Raw genomic sequence first — 22,023 nt, 5'->3', positions numbered from 1 at the left:
AAAAGAAAAAAAAAAAGAAAATCCTATTATCTACTCATTTTATCAACACCCTTAAATTCCCCGTTTTATGACAGATGTCTTCTATGTCCTTTTTTGTGCATCACTTCCACACTAGCCTTTCAGCACAGGATAAGTGAAGGAGGTCAAAGGTTAAAGAAACCAGGAAACCAAGAGTGAGGATGATGAAGAGTGGCAGGAGGAGGGCTGTATTTTTAACATCTGTTGGTAGCTACTGCACTGACCACAGCAATAAAGATGGTGCACGTGATTTTCAATAACTTTATTAAAACCATATTGTGACACAGACCAGAACACTTACAGAGCACACAACAGAAATAAATACCATCATGTGTACAGCGCTCATTGTCAAACAGAATTATTGCCGCTGGCTTTTGATTTATGTCATCCAGAAAGAGAGAGGGCATGCTATGTCATCAGACAGAGATACCACCAGGAGCCGGGGCAGAGTGCTAAACACCCTGCCTGCTTTTGACTGTGAAGTGCAGTTCCTGAAACACCTCACCGGCTCTGATATACAGCCAGGCTGCATCTCAGTCTGAAACAATCAGCTCCTGTTCAGCTTTGCTTCAGGAGGTATTAGGCTGCTTTAATCAAGGTCCATGTCAGGTTTGCTTTCTGTGGTTTCTGAAGTGGGATTGCCTGTGGCCTCGGTCGCCCCCTTGTCTGCACTTTCTTCCTGGGGTTTCTCCTGTCCGTTGACAGGCCCGTTCTGCTCTGCAGGCGTGTCCTCCTTGGGAAGCTCCACTTTGGGCTTGGGCTTGATCACGATGGGGTTACAAGCAGAGAACAGCTCCTGGAAATTTAAAGAGAATACATCATGAAATAATGGCTTGATTCCAAGAAAGACTGACCTTACCAATTAAATAATTACAATATAGGCACCAAAGTTATTCATGCTGCTGTATGTGAAGAAAAAAAAAAAAAAAGTCAGCCATGTGACTCGGGTGTTAATTTGAACTACCTCAAAAAAGGAAAACAATTAGACAGCCTGAACTGGTCATGGATTATAAATCATACATGTGTCATATCACATACCATTGTTACAATGGCAACAAAACAGCCATATGTAGCTGACTTAAGTAACGTAGATATATATTCTACATATATAGGATTCTCCATTTTAAATTTCCTGCTTTCTAGTTACAGTGCTCAGCGCTTTTGATTTCCATGCACTCTCACCCTTGTTTTTGCTTTAATATCTTTGACTTTGACAGAGGGATCCATTGTCAAGCTCTGCTTGCTTTGCTGGTTCATGCTGCTGTTCATCCAGATCATCGCATCGTTGGTCAGTTTGTCCACTTTGGTGACATCTGCCTCATCTAAATGGTCATATTGCTCCTCCTGGAAATAAAAGGGAAACAACAATAGTAGTGTTACCAATTACTGCAAGCAACGTATGTTTATTCCTAATGATCTTCTTTAGTGTTTATGTGGCTGGATTAATAGTTCTTTTTAATGTAATTCTAAACAATGCCCAGTAGAAACTGTGCTGTAAATGTGGATGTGGTGAGAGAATTAAAACAAAATGCCAAACTTCTAAGTTAAAAAGCTTTAAGTCATACCTTCATTTTGTAGGCCTCGACAAATTTCATGTACTGCTGGATTTGTTTTCCCATCTCCTCAAAAGCTTTGGGTCTTTCTTCAGCCTCTGTATACCTCTCCTGGATGGGCTGGCCAAGTTTCTGTAGAGCACACAGTATACAAGTCAGTTTAAGAAATCAATGTAAACAAATGAATGGTTATAAAAATAGGTCTTCATCAATAGTTACCTTTAACTCTGTCAGTTTATCGATGTACACCTGTTTGGGTTGGTCCTCTCCGTCTTCATACAGCCAGTTTTCAGTGTCCTCCAGCTTTAAAGACAAAGCATCTCGGTCCTAAAAGTAAAAACATTATTTTACAACATGTCAAAGAAAAGAGAAATCTTCAAATGATCAAATGAGTCAAAGGAGGTTGTTTACTTACAGAATCACTGACAAACACAGCCAGCGTCCCATGTACTTTGTCCCGCATTTCGTACACGTACTCTTCTACATAATTCTTGGCATCATTCCTCTCTTTCTCCAGCTTGTCCTGCATGATCATCTTACCCTGAGGAGAATCCAAACAGCAGCTGTAACAGCTGAACAAGATGGCAGTCCGATGGTTGGATTTAATAATGTGTCTATGTGAGGGCTGAAGATGTAGTTACCTCATTTTCTACAAAAAGATTGAGCATGTCATCTGCAAGCTGCCACTGTGGACTGTTTTCAATGGGAAGCTCCAGGACTTTTGTTTTGACTTTGGGCTTTTTGGCTTGTGGGGGCTGGTCGGACTTCTTCTCACCTTTGCTCTCCTCTGTGGTGGTCTAAAAGTGTAAAAGAATCGGCATAAATATCACTCAAAATATATCAAGGCATGCAATGACTTGCCAACTTATTATAATGTCTGTAAAACCTAATGAATTGAATGCACAAGTTCTGCATTAAATCCAATTAGTGGCACTGTACTATACATTACATTTCATTTAGCTGATGCTTTTATCCAAAGCAACTTAAAACACACCGATGGTACACCATCGGGAGCAATTGTAGGGTTCAGTGTCTTGCTCAAGTACACTTAGGCATGTGGACAGGAGGAGCTGAGGATTGAACCACCATCCTTCCGATTAGTGTGCAACCCCACTCTACCGTCTGAGCCACAGCCTCCCCATACCGTACCATATTGTGTTTAAAATGTCTAACCCAATTACATACACACATACATACGGGTGTAACAGTACACACAACTCCCAGTTTGGTCTAAACCTCGGTTGTGGAGGCACCATCCGATACATTTTCAGTACAATAAATAAAACATGAACATATTCAAAAAGGCCCAATTGGCCATAATTCTAACTGGAAAAGTTAAGGCCCTCAAAAGCTGTGTGTTGTCAATAAGAAAAGAATCATAAATAAAGCGAAAAATGTGGAATAAGACGAGGGCAAAATATTCATAATTAACTTAAACTAACGATTAAACCCAGTAATGCAATTTCTGCTTTAACATTGCACAGAGCAACACTGCCTTTCTCCCTCCCTGTTTTGATGTTTCCATTCAGTGTGATCTCCACATGGTGGCCGGTCAACCGACTTGTACAGTGTCAGCAGAGAAGTAGCAGATTCTGGCTAACTCAGCATGTTGTGTGTTAATACATCGTACATGTTTTATGAAACTAACACAGTGTCTGTGCCCCTTCAAGGCTGACAGACAACAACTGGTGCACTGTCAAAACATTCCAGGTGGAACTCGTGCACAAATATGTCGACATAAATTGATGTCTGATGGTAACCATTAGGTTCACAGGGTGGACTGAACAGAGGAAACTTCACACCGAACAGAACATTGCGTACTGAACAGCTTGGGATGCATGCAAGTACCCTTACATACCCATACGGAAGGATGAAAAATATAACATTGACAGATTTTATCGTGGGCTATCGTATTAAATTGTACCTCCAAATAAATGGACAAGTCTATTTATTTATTTTGAACAAAAATTGTGCATCTTACCTCCATCTCCTCATTCCCTGGAGGTGTCTTGTCTTCTGTTTCTTTCTCAGCATCTCCCAGCGCCTGCGACTCATCCTGATCCATCTGCATCTTGTTCTGTGGAAAAACAATCAAAACCAGACAGCGTTTAAATGTCTCAAATCAGAAGTATGAACGGCCGCACCCACAGGTCTCATGTTCAGTGTAAAAGTGCTTTCTGATGTCACTCATTTGGGTCAAGTACCTCTCCTTCTTTGTCATTGGCCTGTTCTGTTTCCATGGGCTCCTCTGTCTCATCAGACTTCTGCACTTCAACCAGGGAGGCGCTGGACACACTGAAGATACCATGAATGTTCACCCGCACCTTGACTTTCACCTTGGAGCTCTCTCCAGAGGCCTGTGGGACCACCTTCTGGATCAGAAACTGACCTGTTCGAAAGGGGGAAAAAAGGCATGCTCAACAAAAAAACATAAGGAGGAAAAAAAGCTTTCGGATGCCATTAAAATTTGGATGTATCGAGAGATACTTTAACATTGCTCAGGATTATCAACAAACTAACTAAAAAAGGACTGAGGATAGACCAGAACATGGCGGGATGCTGACACTTCCTCTGTTTCTGCTGGATTTGTAGGTGACACACCGGCGACATCTCGTGTATGCGAGTTTGCTTTTGGGTATATCGAACCCTCTACTGGTTAGAAATCTCTTCGGACACTTTAGTTTCTTACCAATCGTGGGATCAGGGTAAGGCAGCTCTTTCAGGCAATTGTAGTAGGCATCCAAAGAGAAAGGCTCTTTCCGGTAGAAGGTCAGGACTTTGGAGAAAGGTGCTGCGTGGTTCTTAGGAAATACCTCGCAATCACTGCAACAAATCACCATTACATCATAAATAAACAAAATAAAAAAGATCTAAGGCACTATAGAAATACAGCAAATTGGTTTATTTCTTTACCTCAAGCCTTCCTCAGCGGCAGAATGCCACTTCAGAGAGATGGGATATGGAACGATATCTGTGATGGAGAATTCTCTGACTTTGAAGGCAGGAGAAAGTATCGCACACTGTGGCAAAATAAACATAAGATTCAATGAGAGCTGCATTTCCAAATATCAACAGATGCTAAAGTTGGTTAGAGGCTAACAAGTAACCATTTTTTCAGTGAGCTGCAGGAAGAAACAGCTGCTTTAAACCCAGAGTGTGATATACCTGCAGAGCACATCCTCTGGCCACTGCTTCGTCAGCATTCAGGGTGGTGTTCAACTCCTTCCCGAAGAATTTGCTGATCCTCTCTTTGACAGCAGGGATCCTGGAAGCTCCACCCACTATTTCAACTGCATAGATGTCTTCCTTTTTCAGTTCTTATGGGACAAAAGAAAAATAGTTTCACTATAGCCCACACTAGAGGCTGATTATGTTGCTGAATTAAATCAACATAAAGAAACAAATAGAAAATAGAATCAAGAAACTAATATTCAAAATTATACTCACTGGCAAATTCCAAAAGACTCTGCAGAGGGGGCTCTACTCGGGTCAAAATATCTGCACACATCTCCTCAAACAGACCCCTTGTGCAAGAAAAAAGGTGAATCTGGCTTAAGCTTTAAAAGGACATTTAAAAGAACACACAGCAGATAGGAACAATGAGCACAAAAAGCAACAAATGTCTTCCTGTTGGTCTACCTGTTCAGTTTTCCAGAGACATCCACGTCATTCATCAAGCACTCGATGTTCAGCGGCAGGTCAGACGAGTTGGCACTCATGAGTTTTTTCAGTTTTTCACACTCCTGGTAGACCCTGACCAGAGCCCTGGGCTTTGACTTGACATCAAGCTTGTACTTCTTGCTGAACTCCTCGCAGAAATAATTGACCAGTACCTCGTCAAAATCCTTTCCTCCCAACTCTGGGTCGCATGCTGTAGCAAGGACCTAAGCGGCAAGAAAAAAAAGAGACCGAGAGATAGTAGTGGGAATGAAACAAAGCCAAATCACAGCCTGATAAAACATGTGCAGTGTGTTGCTTTGACTACTCACCTTGACTTTGCCCTTATTAAAGGCACACACTGATGTCTGGTAACCACAATGGCCCAGGTCCACAAACACCACATTCCTGGCCTTCTCCTCTGGGGCAGGAAGATCCTGTTTATAGATTCCGTAGGCCAATGCAACTATAAGGAAAATGGTTGAATTATTAATAAAGTAAATAAGAATCAAAGTGTGCCTTTTATGACTAATGTTACTCTGAGTGGAAGTACATCAATCTTTAACGTGCACATCTTTGTCCCAGCCTTGTACAGACCTGCAGTCGTCTCATTCATGAGCCTCAGGCAGTTGAGTCCAGCAATCTGAGCAGCATCTACCACTGATCTCCTCTCAGCGTCAGTGTAGTAGCAAGGAACCTGGTTACAGGAGAAGAATAATTGAAATAGATTGATGTTCTTAAAGTGTCTCAATTCTCAATTACCCTGACTGATTAGAACGCTGATCAGGTCAAACACAGGTGGAGCTATCCTGGGAATTGTTTGGCAACTCCATGTGATTTTGTAAACTTGCCATTCAGGAGAAGTCTAATGGGGCAACAGAAGTGAAAACACCAGTGCGGGTGGAGAAAGTGGGTGGAGGGACTTTAGGTTGTTGTAAGGACTGCATACTTACAGACACAACGCAGTCAGCCACTGGCTTTTTCAGTGCCCCCTCTGCCGTCTCCTTCAGCTTGGTCAGCAGCATGGCAGTGACCTGTTCAATGCTGAACACTTTCTCCTCCTCCATGTACATCACCTGTAGCAACCGTCAGATTGTCAGACAAGAGAGATTATTACATTGTGCTCATGGCTTCTTTCATCTCAGCTCAAAATTAAAGTGAGTGAACAATACTTGGCTTATAAAACTTAACTATCTCATTATTGAGCTGACCAAATGTAATGTATCTATTGTGTCAGGCACCGACATTTCTCAGTCAGTCTGAACAATGTCCACTTTACTTCCATTGTATTATCAGGGAAACATTTCAAACTTTATTGCAATCGAGCTGCATCATAGGTGCAATAAACTGCTGTTCATCAGCGAAATTTTTAGTGCATGTTGGCAATAAAGGTTTATTTGAAATCTATCAAAAAAGAAAATCCAGCAAAAAATAAATCTGAATTTGATCGTCCAAACACAAAAACATATCCAGGTCTGATGATTAAATGGATAACAAACTCCTTCAATAAACACTATCCATACCTTTACTAATTTATATGGGTATGTTACTCTGTACTATAACTTTTGTAACTATTAATTTAGTGTCTTGTATTTTGATATTCATGAGTGTATTTTCCTTCTATCTGCTGTTGTGACAATCATATATACAGTATTTCCAGTGTTATATTATCACAGAGTATCTGATGCAAGCGGCCTCCTTTTATTATATGATGAGTCACTGACAAGTTGAAACCGGCCCGTGTTTTAAACCATCAATATGCCCAATGCTTTTGTCTTTGTGCCTGAGAGCATCTGATGGAAGATTTTGGTTTTGTGGCAGGCTGTTGCTTATGTTGAACACCCAAAACTGAACAATATATGGGAAATATTGGTATCAAAAATCACTCCGATAAGAAGCAGAGTGGCGTTTTAATGAATTATGAGGTATAGCTATCTTGTGTGTCTGAGCTGGAAGTAGTGCATTTTACAGATTATCTGTGAATGTCCCACGTTCTTCTCTTACCTTGATGCCCGTTGTTCCTGTGGGCATTTGTGCAATATCATAGACCAGGCTGTTTTTGAGGGACTGCACATACGGATCTGAAAACGCCCTGCCATGAAACCTCTTGAACCCTTGGACTGTGTTCTTGCAGTTTGTGACGACCTGTTTACCGGAGGAAAACCCAAAACAAACCTCTATTAAACACATGCACATTATATAAAATGTAGAATTTTTTTTTTTGCCTTGAAAGCTTGTTCTGTGTCTGTGCTGAATTTGATGCATGTTGCATCCATGTCTGGTATTGTTCATAGTCAGGTTCGTGGTCATTTCTTCCCCAGGGGCCCACAGCGTCTCAGATAAACATACCTGGCTTTTTGCAGCTGCACCGATCGATCGATTCCGGGGTCCAAAAGAAACACATGCTCTAAAAAAAAAAAACACGAGACAAAATTCAGTTGTCTCATCTATAACCTTTTTTTTTTTTTTTTTTTTTTTTTTTTTACAATGGTGCAGCTTCTAAAAGATTGATCCCACCATTAATGAAATGGTGATAATACGCATTATTAATTATAACTATATATTCTACAGTCCTTTATCGTTTACCCTTTGTGGACTATGGGTGTGAAAATCTAAGTACAATGGACTGATGAAGCCGCTTTGACAGCCAGGATCCGGCCTCCTCGCATCATGAGCCCATTCATGACTGCAGTAAAACATCCATCACCTGACCGGGCAAGTCAATTATCAGTCTCTAGATTATCTCGACGATATTAATGACGTAACTCCACAAAAAAAAGCACGTTGATGTGTGAAGTGGGGGAGGGAGGGAGGAGGAGGGGGGGGGGCCCGCAATTTCTATACGCTCCAATAATTTCGTCTCAGCTAACATTAGCTTTAGCACTCACATGCCGTTTCCTGTTGTGAAATCCATTAGCAGGCTAACTGGCTAGGTAGCATTAAGCCTTCCCTGAATATTATGATGAACAAAAAAAAAAAAAAAAAAGCGGGTTCGTTCACGTCCCGTCTCCGCTTTCAGAGACACAAACCCGCACACAACGCGGTCGGCTTGCTCGTACTCACGGTGTACATCGGTCGCTGTATTCATTAGCGACAGTTTCAATCCCTCCGGCTCTGGCTACCGCGACGTAGCAGTTCATAAAGCCGACGTCAAAACCGATCACCGACATCCTTGGCGGGCTTGACTTTACAGTACGGAGCGAAAAGGAAGAACAGGAGTACAGTTCAGGGGGGTAAAAGTGACGGCGGCGGCTACGGGGGGGACTCTCGGTCAGCGGACGGTGATCCACCCTTGTTCTTGTTCCATGAAGCTGAGCAGCAGCATGCGGTGCGCCGGCTGATGCGTGAGAGCGTTCAGGAATTTTCTGTCCGTCCGCCGACCAATAGGGAGACGCCGTGGTCGTGCGCCCCCTACAGGCCGCCGTCGGGATTACAGGAGCAGGTGTCTTTTTTTTTTTTTTTTTTTTTTAATCAGGCTGAAGAGACCGAGAGGATATAATGAAAAGAATTGCAGAAATAGGTAGGTAGGTAGGTATTTTACTTTATTAATCCCCGAGGGGAATTTTTTTTCGCTACAGCAGCATACAGAAGCAATAAGATAATAATAGAAATAATAGAAGAATAGAATAGAATAATAGAAAAGCAATAAAATAGCAGTAAAAAAATATAAAATGCACAGTATATACAGTACATTATATATCTATATATATTATATACAAACAAACCAAGAAACACAGTCAACAGTGTTATTGTACTGTGATGGATTTTGCCAGAGGTGAGTTTTTGTACAGTCTTATTGCAGTGGGCAGGAATGATCTCCTGTATCTGTCAAAATAAATGTGACTGTTACATTTTATGATGGCCAACAGTTATATTGTGCGTATGCTTGAGGTGGTTGTTATAAATGTTGTCACAAGTCTGAACAAATCCCGTCCCTTTTTAGGAATACTGAAAGGAAAGTCATAATTACACAAAGTATTTGCAGCGTTTTCCATTGATTTGTGGAAGACCTATGTGCATGTTGTTGCTGTTTTTTTTTGGTGGGGTGAGATTTCTCACCCAAGAAAAACTATTTTAAATTGAAAATATGCAGTATTACATAATTTTTTTTACAATTATTATGACCATAAATGTGTAAAAGTTGGAAAGGTTTGAGCAGGTGAAGAAGAAACAACATCCAGAAAGCTAAAAACTAAAACTTGCCAAAGTAGTCCACCAGGGAACTACTACAACCAAATTGGCTTGGGTGCTGTGTCAAAGGCTTACAATGGCAGAGAAAATCCTGCATTTCCATTTATCTGCAGTTGTTGCAATGATGATGGTGAAGAATGGGACTCCAATGTTTTAAATAGGCTACGAGAAGCCAGAGAGCCACGGTGTTGGCAGGTGTAGCTGAATATGATGTTGGAGCTACTATTCTTTGGCGTATGCCTTTGCCACTGATTTGACACCCACATTGAATAAACACTGATCCAACAAAGAGGAGGTGGCTGAATTAAATCAATCAAGACTGAATTCACATAAATATTTTTCAACTTTATTGGTGAAACACACAGAGCTGGAATTAAGAAGAGGACAGATTTCAGAGAGGTGGCAGGAGTTTATTCATCATTCTCGTAGTCAGCAGGGTTCTTCCTCTTGCTCTGCTGATGGACACTGTTGCCCCAGCTGTAAGTCAGATACATGAGGGTCATTGCTGTAAAGAAAAAAAAAAAAAAGGGAAAAATTACACAATAAATTATCACCAGGGGCTTAGCACTGAATTTCATTTTATGTAGCCACACTTTCCTGTGAAATAGAGCCTGCGAGTATGACCTTTAAAATGAATACCATTCATGCTTGCAGAGATCCTCAAAAAATGTATTTTCGACAAATTATTAAAATTTCATTCCAACCCTTTGTGCTACATTGTGAGTGTAGTCAGCAAAGAATACTTGACTCAAAACAGAAGAAAAACAAATTGATATTCTGCATGAGAAAAAAAAGCACAAAATACTGCAACGTCACAGTTCAAAATTGGAGTTTGTCGCATATGACAGTAGGTGGATGCATCACCACCCTCCATCCCCTTGTAGCAGAAAGTGCAGGAACAGATGGGTTGTTTAGTTGAATAAGTTAGCCTACTCTGCCTGACTCACTGATCCCTCGTCTGAGGTTTGTTATGGCCCCGATCATAGCTCTGAAATATCAGTACCCTAACGATCACTTTGCATTGCTAAAAGCTTCCACTTGGCCACCCTGCCTGTTAAAAAGTAACAAATCATCTACTGCTTCTGACTATTTATGCCAGTAGGTCAGCTGTATTTGCTTTATCGAACAATTATACTTTCTAAATAAAGAAAAGAAAATAATGTATTTTTAGTCGATACATAGCACAGATATTTGCAAAACACACATTTCAAGGTTAAATTTTTTAACAGATGACTTGTAAAAGTTGGGTTTTGTAAACTGCCTTTTAAAACATAGCAAAGAAAGGTGCTTCCAGCGCCTGTGGCCACGCAGTTGGCATTTGATGCATCCTGAAATCAGCAGCTTTTTGCGGTTGACTACAACTTGTCAGTTAAACTTCAACAGAAGCTGGGGTTAAAGCATGCAACACCCACAACATGTAACTGGGCACCAGCCCAACTCAACACCCTGGCACTTGTAATGATCAATCTGGATGGAGATTGATGCTCGACGAGAAAAAACATCATGGCCTAGAGGTTTGAAACCAACAGGTCTCCTTTTCTTTTTACTGAAAAAAAACAGTTTGTTGACATCATGAGTCAATAAATGTTAAAACTCACGGGGGGCAACTTTGAAGAAAGAGGCTGTGAACCTCCTCCACACATTGGGGATTCCCTTGGAGAAGTAGTTGGGGAAAGCCCTCTGCTCGAAGGGGGACAGACTGTAAGTGATTACATGCCTGATCCTGGCCAAGTTTCCAAAGTGGCGGCCCATGTTCACCAGAGAGCTGATCTGAAATGACAACAAGACAATTACAGATACACAGGCAGTCACTAGCGTCTGAATGCATTTTTTTTTTGTTGGACTTAATGCAAACAAATACGCTGTACACACACCTTGTGCAACCAGTCACTTTAAGAGTGATTATTTGATAAATCCCAGCAACTAAATTCTCAATAACAAAAAAAAATGAGCACCTGCATTTACTCCACCTGTTTTCATACTGAACTGACAAGCAGCTGTGATCCGAAAACAGCCATAAAAACATGAAATAACTTAAGACAATACGGGCTCTGACTTTGTGTGACACTGAATTTTCACAATAAGCTTTTGGGGGTGAATTGGCTATATATTACGTAATAATGTTTCTGTGTTTATATTAACTGTAGCTGTTAATTTGTACCTTGATTTAAACATAATACATCTGATTGTACAGTATTAGCCGTGCTGCATGTTAGCTGCTGAGGTACAAACAGACCTTCAAATGTTCCCTAAACTAGTTAACGTGGCAGCTCAGTCGAAAGTAGCCCAAACTGGCTTAATCATGGTTAAAAAAAAAAAGCAGTGATATTACACATATATTGGTGATAAATCCTAATAAAAAAGAAAAACTACACTGCGACGTTCGTGACATTGAAACTCACCGTTTAGCTTCTCCGCAGTGCTTAAACAGTTCCGGTGGCCGGTCCTTTTTTTATCCGGGCGTCGGTCGTCTGATGACACGGGGCGCTTTACTGCCACCTGGCGGACCGGAGTCTCATTGGGTCAAGGGAGACTGCGAAGAACAGGCTCTTCTAGATCATTATTTACAGCTCGTGTACATGTAGTGCAGTGGTGGAAGAAGTATTCGGATGCTTTACCCAAGTAGAAGTACTAATACAGGAAAGCTAAAATACTCCATTACAAGTAAAAGTCCGACATGAAAAATCATACTTTAGTAAATCTGACTGATAGCCTGTATTATTATCAGTGACATCAATACATTATTAGTACTGAAGCATCGGTGTGTCAAAAGCATGTTACTGTTGTAGCTGCTGCAGGTGGAGCTAGTTTATATACAGTTTTATATACAGAGACTGCAGGGACACAATTTGGTGGAGTGTTAACCACTCAGACATGTGAAATGTGAGCCTGACAACAAACTACTTTTTGTTATATGTCAGATTCAAACAGGTTGGAATTTTGTAAAAAAAAAAAAAAAAAAAAAATAGTAGTAGAAAATACAGCATTGTACTCTGAAATAAAGTGGAAGTGAATATCAAATATAAATACTCGTACTCGAAGTACAAGTGCCCTAAAACTTACTAATGTATAGTACTTGAGTAAATGTAGTACACTACATGTCCAACATGTAAACTACATGTAGTATAGTGTAGACTCACAGATATGAAATGAAACAGGTTCCCATAAATTAGGTATGTAAAAAATATAAAATTTTTGTTTCTTTTTTCTTTGTGAGGAACTTCTTTGATTTGGGTAAGACTTATATTAATTCACAGAATTATGCCAATGGCTATCCAGACTTCAAACCAGAATCATAGAAAGGGTAAAGGTCACAGAGCCTAGAGTTGATCAATGGGTCTAAGGCTTATAAAATATGAAAACTCGGCTTTACTTCATGTAGGTCTCTAAATGCAAGTAGTTGTAATGGAGTATTTCCAAACTGTTGCAGTTTTACTTAAGATATTACTTTCACTACTGAATCATATATCATAACCAATTTTTTTTTTCCTTAATAAGCTCCCTTGCACTGCTGCCGACAGTTAGTGTATAAATGTGTATTTGACCAGGCCATCAGGTCTCATTCTTACGACAGAACAGTTACAACAATGAAATTGTCTTCTTACTTTGGTGCACCTTTTCCCCATAATGTTGCATTAATATACCAGACAGCAGTATGCAGACAGAATTTATACATGCTACTTTTTAATTTTCCAACTTTTTAGAGGACGTCTACATATTTTCATTCTTTCGAATATTTCTAACCTGAGCATAGTTGAATCCGTAATATTCATAAATTCATAATTAGTTTGCATAAATGCATACGATATGCATTTAGTCACATTCAGCCAGTACAAATACATAAGCATGCAGTCAGTTCACACATATGCAGTCACTCAGTGACCAGAAGTAATAAATACACTGAAACCATGACAACTTTCATTCTGGACATTATGAGGACAGCTGCCTTAATCCCCAGGAAAAAAAACAATACATAAAAGGATGACAAGAGTTTTTGACTGCTTTTTTGTCTAGAACAGTGCTACTGAAAATATGGAAACTGTGTTAAATTAAAGAATAATGACAGACTACCCACCCAAAATAAATTAACAAAAGAGAAACTTAAAAATAAAAATTATACAAAATTATACATCACACATTTTCTTCTTCAAGTGTGTTCGCTTCACTTCCATATTGCGCCCTTTCTTGTCATGCCTAAACAAAAAATAAATAAATATCATGCTTCTACTTTAGGATAAAATACTTTTAATTTAAGTAAACACACCTGCTCTAGGTCAAACTTCTTTCATCCACAACAACTTTATAAATTCATGAAATCACTGAGCCTGGTCAGAATATCTGATACTTGGAAATAGTCCTCCTGTGATGATTGTTTAAGGAGGATTTTGGTGATGTTCTACTCGGCCTCTAAACAAGAAAGAAAAAAACAAAAGACATATGTTGGTAGCTGGTTTATCGACATGTGCACCTCGTGGCAATCATGTCATCAAACTCCTTGTAGACATAGGAGCCGTCCTCTTCCAAGATCATGACACTGAGGGGGCTGTAGTGTGAGGGGACACATGAGGGCCGGGGCACAGAGGAGTCAAGCTCCCTATAGATGATGTTTTGCACCATGGTGTGGACGGGTGAACCGTAGATGTAGCCTATGGTCCTCGGGCAGATGCCTCTGCAGTATCTGGGGTTGTACTTTGGTGGAAAAACAATCCAGTGATCGAATTTGAGCTGACTGAATCGCACCCTGAAATCATACAAGGCGCAATCACTTGTCGGGAATTCGGAGCTTGGAAGAAGCTCAGGCAGGTGCGTGTCCTGGCTTCTATCGCCTCGCTTGCTCTTTGAGGACTCCCTCTTCCACCGCCCTGGCCTCTGTGCTGGTTTAAAAACCATCTGCTCCTGAGATGTGTACGATGCAGTGGATGGCCTTTCACCTGCCTTGGCATCGAGCTGTGATCTCTGGGTCATTTTGCTGGTATCATTGAGATAAAGAAGTAGAGGAGGGCTCCTCAGGGTGAACACCTGTGGCCCCTCGCAGCCATTGACCCAGGCTCTTTGTTCCTCTGGACAGGTGATGTTGACAACCAGGTGTATATTCTTCTTCTGAAGCTTTAACAGTGGCTGAAGAAACGAGGTGACGTCAACCTCCACCCAGTTCTTCCTGCTCCTCCTGTCTCCACTGGCTGTGAGGTTCACAGCTCGGTGTAGCCCACCACACAGCTGGCACTGGTTTGACTGCTCCTGCGCCTTAATGCTGAGATAACAGAGAGATTTGACGGGTGCCGAATTGCCATGATCAAAGTTGTACAGCAGGGCCGACTTCAGAAGCTGCTCTTCTCCTCTTACTTGATCAAGGCTGTAGGACAAATTCTGCACAAAACTTTCTGAAAAAGAACATAAGTAAACATAAGGCAGAGCGTCACCATCACGCCAGTCTCTCAAAAAAGAATCATGAAACAAATGTATTTTGATGAGCCAAAATAAACATAGAGTATAAACATATCTTTGTTTAAGTGTGTTATGTCCTTTTAAGCGGAGGCAACAACTAAATATAGGACTGGTGTTGATGGATTTGATCAATTTTGACCGAAGACTCTCTCCTATAATAATCATTTCATTTTTAAGATTCAGAAAGTGCACGAAACTGATTTAATATCAAATGTACACACTTAGTTTTGTTTCTTTAATCAGAGCAGTTTTATTTTCTTTATATTGTTGAGCAAATTTTAAATATATATATTTAACATGAACCTTGGTAAGAAAAAAGGTCACGATCATGACAAATGGTACAGTGGTGGTAATTAGTGAATGAAAAAAATACGTAGGTACGACTAAAGACAGGGAAGCAACCTTAGACACAACAGTAATATGTATTGCTGTTCCGTCAAGTCTAGTTTGCAGAAGTTTAACTTTATTTGCACACATTAAAAAAAATACTTTTGTTGATATGGTTTTAAATTGTACAGTTTTCCAAACAAATATGGAATAAATTATGTTACCAAAAATATTCCATTTGGAGTGAATTTGTGTATTCGGGCTCCTTGAAATCTAGGACCCACTCCAGCTTTGAAAACTTTTATGCCTTTTTATAAACCTTTATATATGGTGCCAAAAACAACAGGTGACATCATTGGCGTTATTTGCCTTTCCATTTTATAACCTTAAGAATGTGACCTAAACAAGGATCTTTTAGTATTTTTTTTTTTAATGTCAGGGCCAATCTTTATGATTTGATTGGCACTATAAATGTCATGTGTGTCATTGAGTCCCCACTTGCTCACCTTTACTTTGTGCAAGACACTCATCCTGTGGCTTGATCAGTCGGACAGTTTTGTAGATTTTGTTCCCGTCCACACTCCTCTTCACTCTGGAGGACCTCTTGTAAACTTCCTTCAGATATTTCATGTACCTGTGCTCGGGTTTCATCTTTTTTTTCAGGCCTGGGTTCCACCTCGACCCTCGGTGCTCCGACAGGGCTTTGAGCAACGGGGAGATGACGCTGCCGTACGAGTGGGCGAAGTCGCCTGCGTTGTGAAGCGCATTGGAGGCAGCCAGAGAGGATCTAACCAGCGGGAAGCTGCAGGTGACCAGCAGCAGGAACACGACGGTGCTTAAACAACGGACAGCTGACATCAGCGTTTGTTTTTCCATAGTAAAAAAAAAAAGGAAAACAGTCCAAATTTATTAAGACTGATCTGCCGAGAGCTCGAAGTCAACAGGACAAGGCACGTGCCTCTGCTGATCAACGCGCGCAGGTGTAGCCAATCAACTCTATCACGCATATTCCTTTTTCAGGTAAAGGCACCTTGTGGCTTGTTCTTATTCAGTCATGATATCAAAAACAACAATAGGATAGTTTTAAACTAAACTAAATGTACGAATAATACACTAAATAAAAAAAATATAGTTTTTATCCACTTAAATCCCCCTTTTCATGTCACAGCCATAGAGAGCAAGCACCATTTAGACTTTAAAATCAAAGGTCTTTCTAACAACGTTTTTTTTCTGCTTTTATTTTGGAATTAATTTCTCCAAACTTTCGGCACTGCCGTGAGCATCCTTATACAACATCTAGGCAGAATATAGATATAACTTCTCAACAGTAACATTAAAACTTCCAAAACTTTGTAAAATGTTTAGAAGTGTAACTAACTATTTGAAGGTGTAAAGAAAAAGTGGAATCGGTGAGAATGCTGGGAGTAAGTTAAGTAAGGGAGTAAACTAAAACAAGCCATGGTATAATTAGCCAGCCAACATTACATTTACATTAACAACAGTGAAATGTTTGACTAATGCAACCAACGAACCAACGTGAGAAATTACATATTTGTTTTTCAAATTTGCTAATTTAGGTCATCTAATTTGAAAAATTTGATCTGCAAATTTCTTTAGTTAAGTGTAGAACATTTTTATAAATTTACAATTCAGTTACAGTTCAGTATGTTCTTCGAGTTTTAGAAAAGCATTATGCATATTGTTAATTGTATTTAATTTGTTTTATGGTAATAACCTCCCGAAAAGGTGTACTTGGTGTATTTAAAATACATTTCTTAATTTCAGTATTTAACACTATGTCCTGCTCAAAATGACACAACAAATTGTAGCTTCTTCATCTTCTTCTTTAGATTTCAAAGGCAGTTTAGTGCCTTAAGGTGTAATACCACTGGGTGCTGCTAGAGGTTGGCTTCAAAAAGCCTCCGGCTCCATAGACTCCCATTCAAATTCCCTCATGAAATTTTCAGTCAATAAAATTTCTCCAGATGTTTTCTACATATCATTCGCTTAATTCACGCTTCCAGATTAGTGTTCTGGCCATCCATCTGAAAATAATCCCCTCATTAATTATAAAATAAACCTCAAAAAGATACTGCTCGCCCTAATATGGTCAAAAACCATTCGGGATTTGCAAGATGGCGACGGACAAAATCTGAAGTGGAGGCTTCATAACGGACGTTCACAAACCAGCGTGTCACCACACTCCAAAGTGCCTTTCAGTTCTGTTCCTTACAACCTTAATCTTTCCAAATCAATTATTAAGTCTTTCCTCTCCGCCACACACCTCCCACAATTAACAATAACATGTTCTACAGTTTCTTTAAATTGACACTGTTCGCACATTCCTCTTTGGTATGAAGGGTGCTGGTTAACCTACTGTGACCTATTCGCAACCTTAATTATTTGCTCTTTCCTGCTGCCTTCCCTTCACGATGCACTTTTCTTCTGCCTATTAAGCCTTTGAGAGCTTAATAGCTGAATATATGCCTTCTTTTTTTTACAGTTTGCTTAGCCAATTTGTCCACTCTTTTGTTGCCTGCGATGCCTGTATGTGCCGGAACCCAAATTAACATGACCTCCATGCCTTGTCTCCTTATCCTTGTGTACTTTGTCATCATTTTGTGAATCAAATCCTGGCGGTCACTGGCCACACCTGACATTAGACTGTGCAGGACAGAGACTGAGTCACTGCAGACATGAACTTGTTATGCTCAACCCGTTCTAGATCACAAATTGTAGCTGGCCACGAAAGGGCAGAAAATACACTCCAAAACAAATTTCATAGTACTATATCATATTCTTGTGGCTGAAAATAGCTTTATAGTGCAACAGAAAAACAAAGCAACATGGACAAAGCAAAAATGTACATATGGAGTCTGTAAAATGAACAATTTGGGCCCTGAGACAGACAAGTGAATGTGTGATTTATGGGGAGATGATGAAGTTTATTTGTGAAGGAGGTTGTCAAGCCCCTTCTCTACTGATAACCATATTTATGAAAGGTTGCTATTCAATGTTACAGTGCTTTGCAGTTTTTTGGTATGCAAGTTGATCTTTTTGTTAGACCTGGTAGTTTTGACTTGTTTTTTTCACTTCTGGTCAGGCTTTGCCAGACAGCACTTTGCAGGACAAGCTGCAGTACTGAATGTGTCGGATGGGCTGAATACACTAAATATTTGAGCTTGATTTAACATTTTTACTGTGCTGGAGGTTCTTCTTACCTTTGGCAGCCATCACAGAATGTACTGAGGAGTTCAGCAGAACACGTTGTTACAGTTTTCAATTTGGTTGTTCAGCAGAACAAATGATAATCTAATATTATGCATTTTACATTAGTTTTGTTGTCTAGATGGATTATTTTGCGCAAATTTAATTCAAATAACAAACTATGTCATTTAAGTTTTTTTTTTATGGTGTTAGGTTGTGTGAAAAGTTCTTCTCAGCTTAGTTGGTAGTTATTTATTTAGCAAATTCTTCAAAAAGAAAACTAATATTCTTTAGGGCTCATAATACATTCTATTTTTTTAATTATTGTAAATTATGAACATGCCAGTCTCTGACCAAATATGAGCACAGATCCTTCATTGTTGCAGCTCTTACTAGATGAAAAAGTAGTATCTATAAAGTTAAACCTGGCAACATATAACTCTTTGTAGGGCTATGCAAATGAGCATTAGAAACTGTAATTGAAAGATTACCATACCACACCTGCGCTGTCCTGAAGTGTTAGCTACAACTAAAAGGACTTTGCACTGTCCTTCAACAGTTAACATCATTAAAGATAAACACAAGCTGAAGTCTTATTTATTTAAGACTGTCTGAAAAATGAGCCCATGACCTATTCGATTTGTTCTGATCAAACAACAATTGACCAATCTGAACAATTTCACAAAGAAAGAACAGTTTAATTTTGATGGCTGAAGCTGTGCTTATCTCGTATGCAGCTTTCACTCTGTCTGGAAATACGTGCAATCCATAGGCATGTTGTGGCCATTGATTGGACTGATGAGTATTTTTGTTTATTGTAAAGACTTTGCACACTAAAACACCACACCAGCCAAGTTCAAAGTATCATCATGGCATCATCATTCAGCTTTTTGTACTGTGGTTGTTAAGAGAGAATGGGATCACATTAGTGGATTCTGGGGGATTTCCAATTTTGTTGACTTTATACCAATTTCACATTTTCCTTTTTTTTCCTTTTTTTTTTTAAAAAAACATTGAAGGTAAAAGTAAAAGAAGGAAAATGTGAAATTGGTACAAAGTCAACAAAATCAGAAATCCCCCAGAATCCACTAACACGGACTCAGTTAAAAATAGCATAGTGATGTTTTTATTGCCATCAAACACTTCATATTGTGGAGTGTAATTGTGACCTTCAGGGACCACCAGGTGAGCTTGAAGTTGTAACTTTGTCCCAGTTCCACAATATATGCTGATGAAAAATATAATTTGTTCATCACTCTAGTCTTTTTCCTAACAGGAACTGTTACGATATCTGGGCCACATCAATACTGTTGGAGATTTTGTGTGAATCATGGCACATGGGAAGCGTTTCTGTGGGAGATTTCCTTTTATAATCACTTGGTTGTCTGTCAGTGTTAAAGAAAAATTTTGAGCTGCTATTGAACACATAATGCAGTTTGATTTGTTGAACAGTCTCTGTGACATGCAGCTGTCCTCTGTCACTCTGCAAGTAGCATCTTTTCTCGATAACAAGACGGGGCATTGTTCTGGCACTGTTCTGCTCATGGCTTCATTGTCTGAGCTCCAATTCTTTTCATGTCATCAGGGATTGTTTTTTCACCGGGTCAGTTGAGGATGAAAATGGTGTTTTTGTAGCGCACATAAAAAGCATCTGTTGTTTTCATGCATGTCTTGTATGGGAAACAATGTTCATTAAGTCATTCCTTTATGGCAACAGAAAAATGTGTTTAGTTGTATACAATAAAGATGAATTAAGGCTAATTCAATGATTACTGACTATGTTCAGGTCTTCATGGGCATTGTGTCACATTTGATCGAAACTTAATGAATTGACAATTTTCCTCACTTCTTAATTTTGGATTATCAATCCTACAATTTCATCTATTCTTTTTTACAAGTGGAGAAATTTGTGTCAAACTTGTGATGAGCTAAATTTCTTTGCATTGCGGAAATTATAAATTATTGTGTAGTTCTGGAGCTCGGGCTGATAATGTCTTTTCTTACTATTGTAGTCCACAAATGGGGCCAAAGTGGTCCTACAAAAGGTGGCCTCTGTCATCCACAACTAAGTTTACAAAGAAATTCATCACAAGTTGTTTGAATGATTTGCACAAGTGGCCCCACGTAGCTCCTCTTTGCCTGTGCTGAAGTTGAGATAGCTTTTTTTTTTAAATGCTTAAATTTTTTTCTACAGTTTGCTTTAAAGATTTGTTTCAATTTGGATGATCAGATAAATATAGAATCTGCAGTGCACAAAAAGCAACTCTACATCAACAACACAATGGCATGTTTCCCACGAGTGTTGGTGGCAGGTGTGGTCTGCTTTCATGTTTCCTCATACTTTGCAGCCAGGAATCAAGAGGTGACGTCTAAGGATTTATTACACATGAGGTCATGAAAATATGTCTATCACAGACTGCTGGTGTGATTAGTCAGAAAAAATAAGTTAAATAGGTGCAAAATAACTGTTAACACATGAGATCCAACTAAAGGGAAAAAACAATAATAAATATTACGTTACATTTAGCTGACGCTTTTATCCAAAGTGACTTACAACACACCGATGGTACACCATTAGGGTTCAGTGTCTTGCTCAAGGACACTTAGGCATGTGGACAGGAGGAGCTGGGATCGAACCACCTTCCGATTAGTGTGCAACCCACGCTACCGACTGAGCTACAGCCTCCCAAAAAACATTCATAAATAGCAAACCCAACCCTGGTAACACTTTACAAGACACCTGCAGTGATTTGTAATTCCGTTTTAGACTATAAGTGACGTAAAGCATTAGTGACATTATCTAATAAGATACTATATAAACTAAAATGGTGTAATCTCCTACAGTTTTAATATAGTTCATCTCAAAGCTTCTTTTTTGATCCTCCTCAGCAGTCATGAGCAAACTTGGTTGTTGTCTTTTGTTTCTTGCCTGTGTGAGGCTGGAACAGTTTACTGATTGCGTTGAAGCTCTTCGTCTGCTCTTTGCTGTCCTCATCCTCTGTCTTCTCTCTGTGCTGCACTCCTCCCAGAAGTGCTCTGACCTCAGCTGACACATCTTTCCCCAGGTAGTGAAGGGCCTTCTTACCGCCGTTATCTCTTTCATTTACACTGGCTCCATAACTATGCACGAGCAAAACCACGATTTCAGTGCGGCCATGTATGGCCGCGATGTGCAAAGGCGTGTATCCTCCGTGTGCTTTGCTGTCGACGTTCACATAAATGCCTCTTCTCCGGGAAATCTCCATGAGCTTGTGTATCACCTCGCCGTTGCTGTCCTTGGCGGCCCAGTGCAGTGCAGTGAAACCTGACATGAAGTCTTTCCTCTGTGCTAACTGTGTGTCTCGCAGCAGCAGAGCATGTATCTGTCCCCACAATCCTGCAGCACACTTCACCAGCCACTCGTGAGCTAATGGCTCCAAAGGCACAGACTCACAGAATTTGGCCTCATCTGCCTGTCTTGTGGTTTTGTTTTGGGGCCTGACCTGGGGAAAGCCTGGGGGCTGGGTGGCCTCAGCCTGTTTAGTTTTCCAACACTGGGACTCTCTTAATGCATCCTTCTCGGGAGCTGCAGAGAGAACTGGTTCTGGTCGAGTAGAAAGTGTGCTTCCCAAAGGGACTGGTTTGT

General features: G+C 40.0%; 3 protein-coding genes across 3 annotated transcripts; all 3 read right to left on the bottom strand.

The window, feature by feature from the left end:
- Positions 1 to 265: 265 nt before the first annotated feature.
- On the bottom strand, positions 266 to 8,583 carry hspa4b (heat shock protein 4b). Its single transcript, XM_069171006.1, has 19 exons — positions 8,292 to 8,583; positions 7,578 to 7,635; positions 7,233 to 7,373; positions 6,182 to 6,304; positions 5,826 to 5,925; positions 5,561 to 5,694; positions 5,211 to 5,455; positions 5,019 to 5,095; positions 4,737 to 4,888; positions 4,485 to 4,591; positions 4,261 to 4,394; positions 3,776 to 3,960; positions 3,553 to 3,648; positions 2,213 to 2,368; positions 1,987 to 2,112; positions 1,791 to 1,898; positions 1,584 to 1,703; positions 1,201 to 1,362; positions 266 to 814 (listed from the first exon to the last, which is right to left on the bottom strand). The coding sequence occupies exons 1-19, from the start codon at positions 8,396 to 8,398 to the stop codon at positions 608 to 610; spliced, it is 2,538 nt and encodes an 845-aa protein (XP_069027107.1). The 5' UTR covers positions 8,399 to 8,583; the 3' UTR covers positions 266 to 607.
- Positions 8,584 to 9,743: 1,160 nt separating this feature from the next.
- On the bottom strand, positions 9,744 to 11,888 carry uqcrq (ubiquinol-cytochrome c reductase, complex III subunit VII). The gene is made up of 3 exons (XM_069171717.1): positions 11,822 to 11,888; positions 11,018 to 11,189; positions 9,744 to 9,924 (listed from the first exon to the last, which is right to left on the bottom strand). Exons 2-3 carry the CDS (start codon positions 11,169 to 11,171, stop codon positions 9,830 to 9,832), a joined length of 249 nt encoding a protein of 82 aa, XP_069027818.1. The 5' UTR covers positions 11,172 to 11,189; positions 11,822 to 11,888; the 3' UTR covers positions 9,744 to 9,829.
- A 1,983-nt stretch (positions 11,889 to 13,871) lies between these two features.
- On the bottom strand, positions 13,872 to 21,516 carry gdf9 (growth differentiation factor 9). Its single transcript, XM_069171471.1, is given in 3 exon segments — positions 13,872 to 14,800; positions 15,698 to 16,026; positions 21,419 to 21,516. Coding segments are annotated over 3 exon segments (1,356 nt in total).
- Positions 21,517 to 22,023: the final 507 nt, after the last annotated feature.

Source organism: Embiotoca jacksoni, unplaced genomic scaffold (assembly GCF_022577435.1).
Source record: "Embiotoca jacksoni isolate LCO1_2020_lvr unplaced genomic scaffold, fEmbJac1.0.p SCAF_5, whole genome shotgun sequence".
Classification (NCBI taxonomy): Eukaryota; Metazoa; Chordata; class Actinopteri; family Embiotocidae; genus Embiotoca; species Embiotoca jacksoni.
The sequence above is the reverse complement of the archived record's forward strand: the minus strand, read 5'-3'. Positions and strand labels throughout refer to the sequence as shown.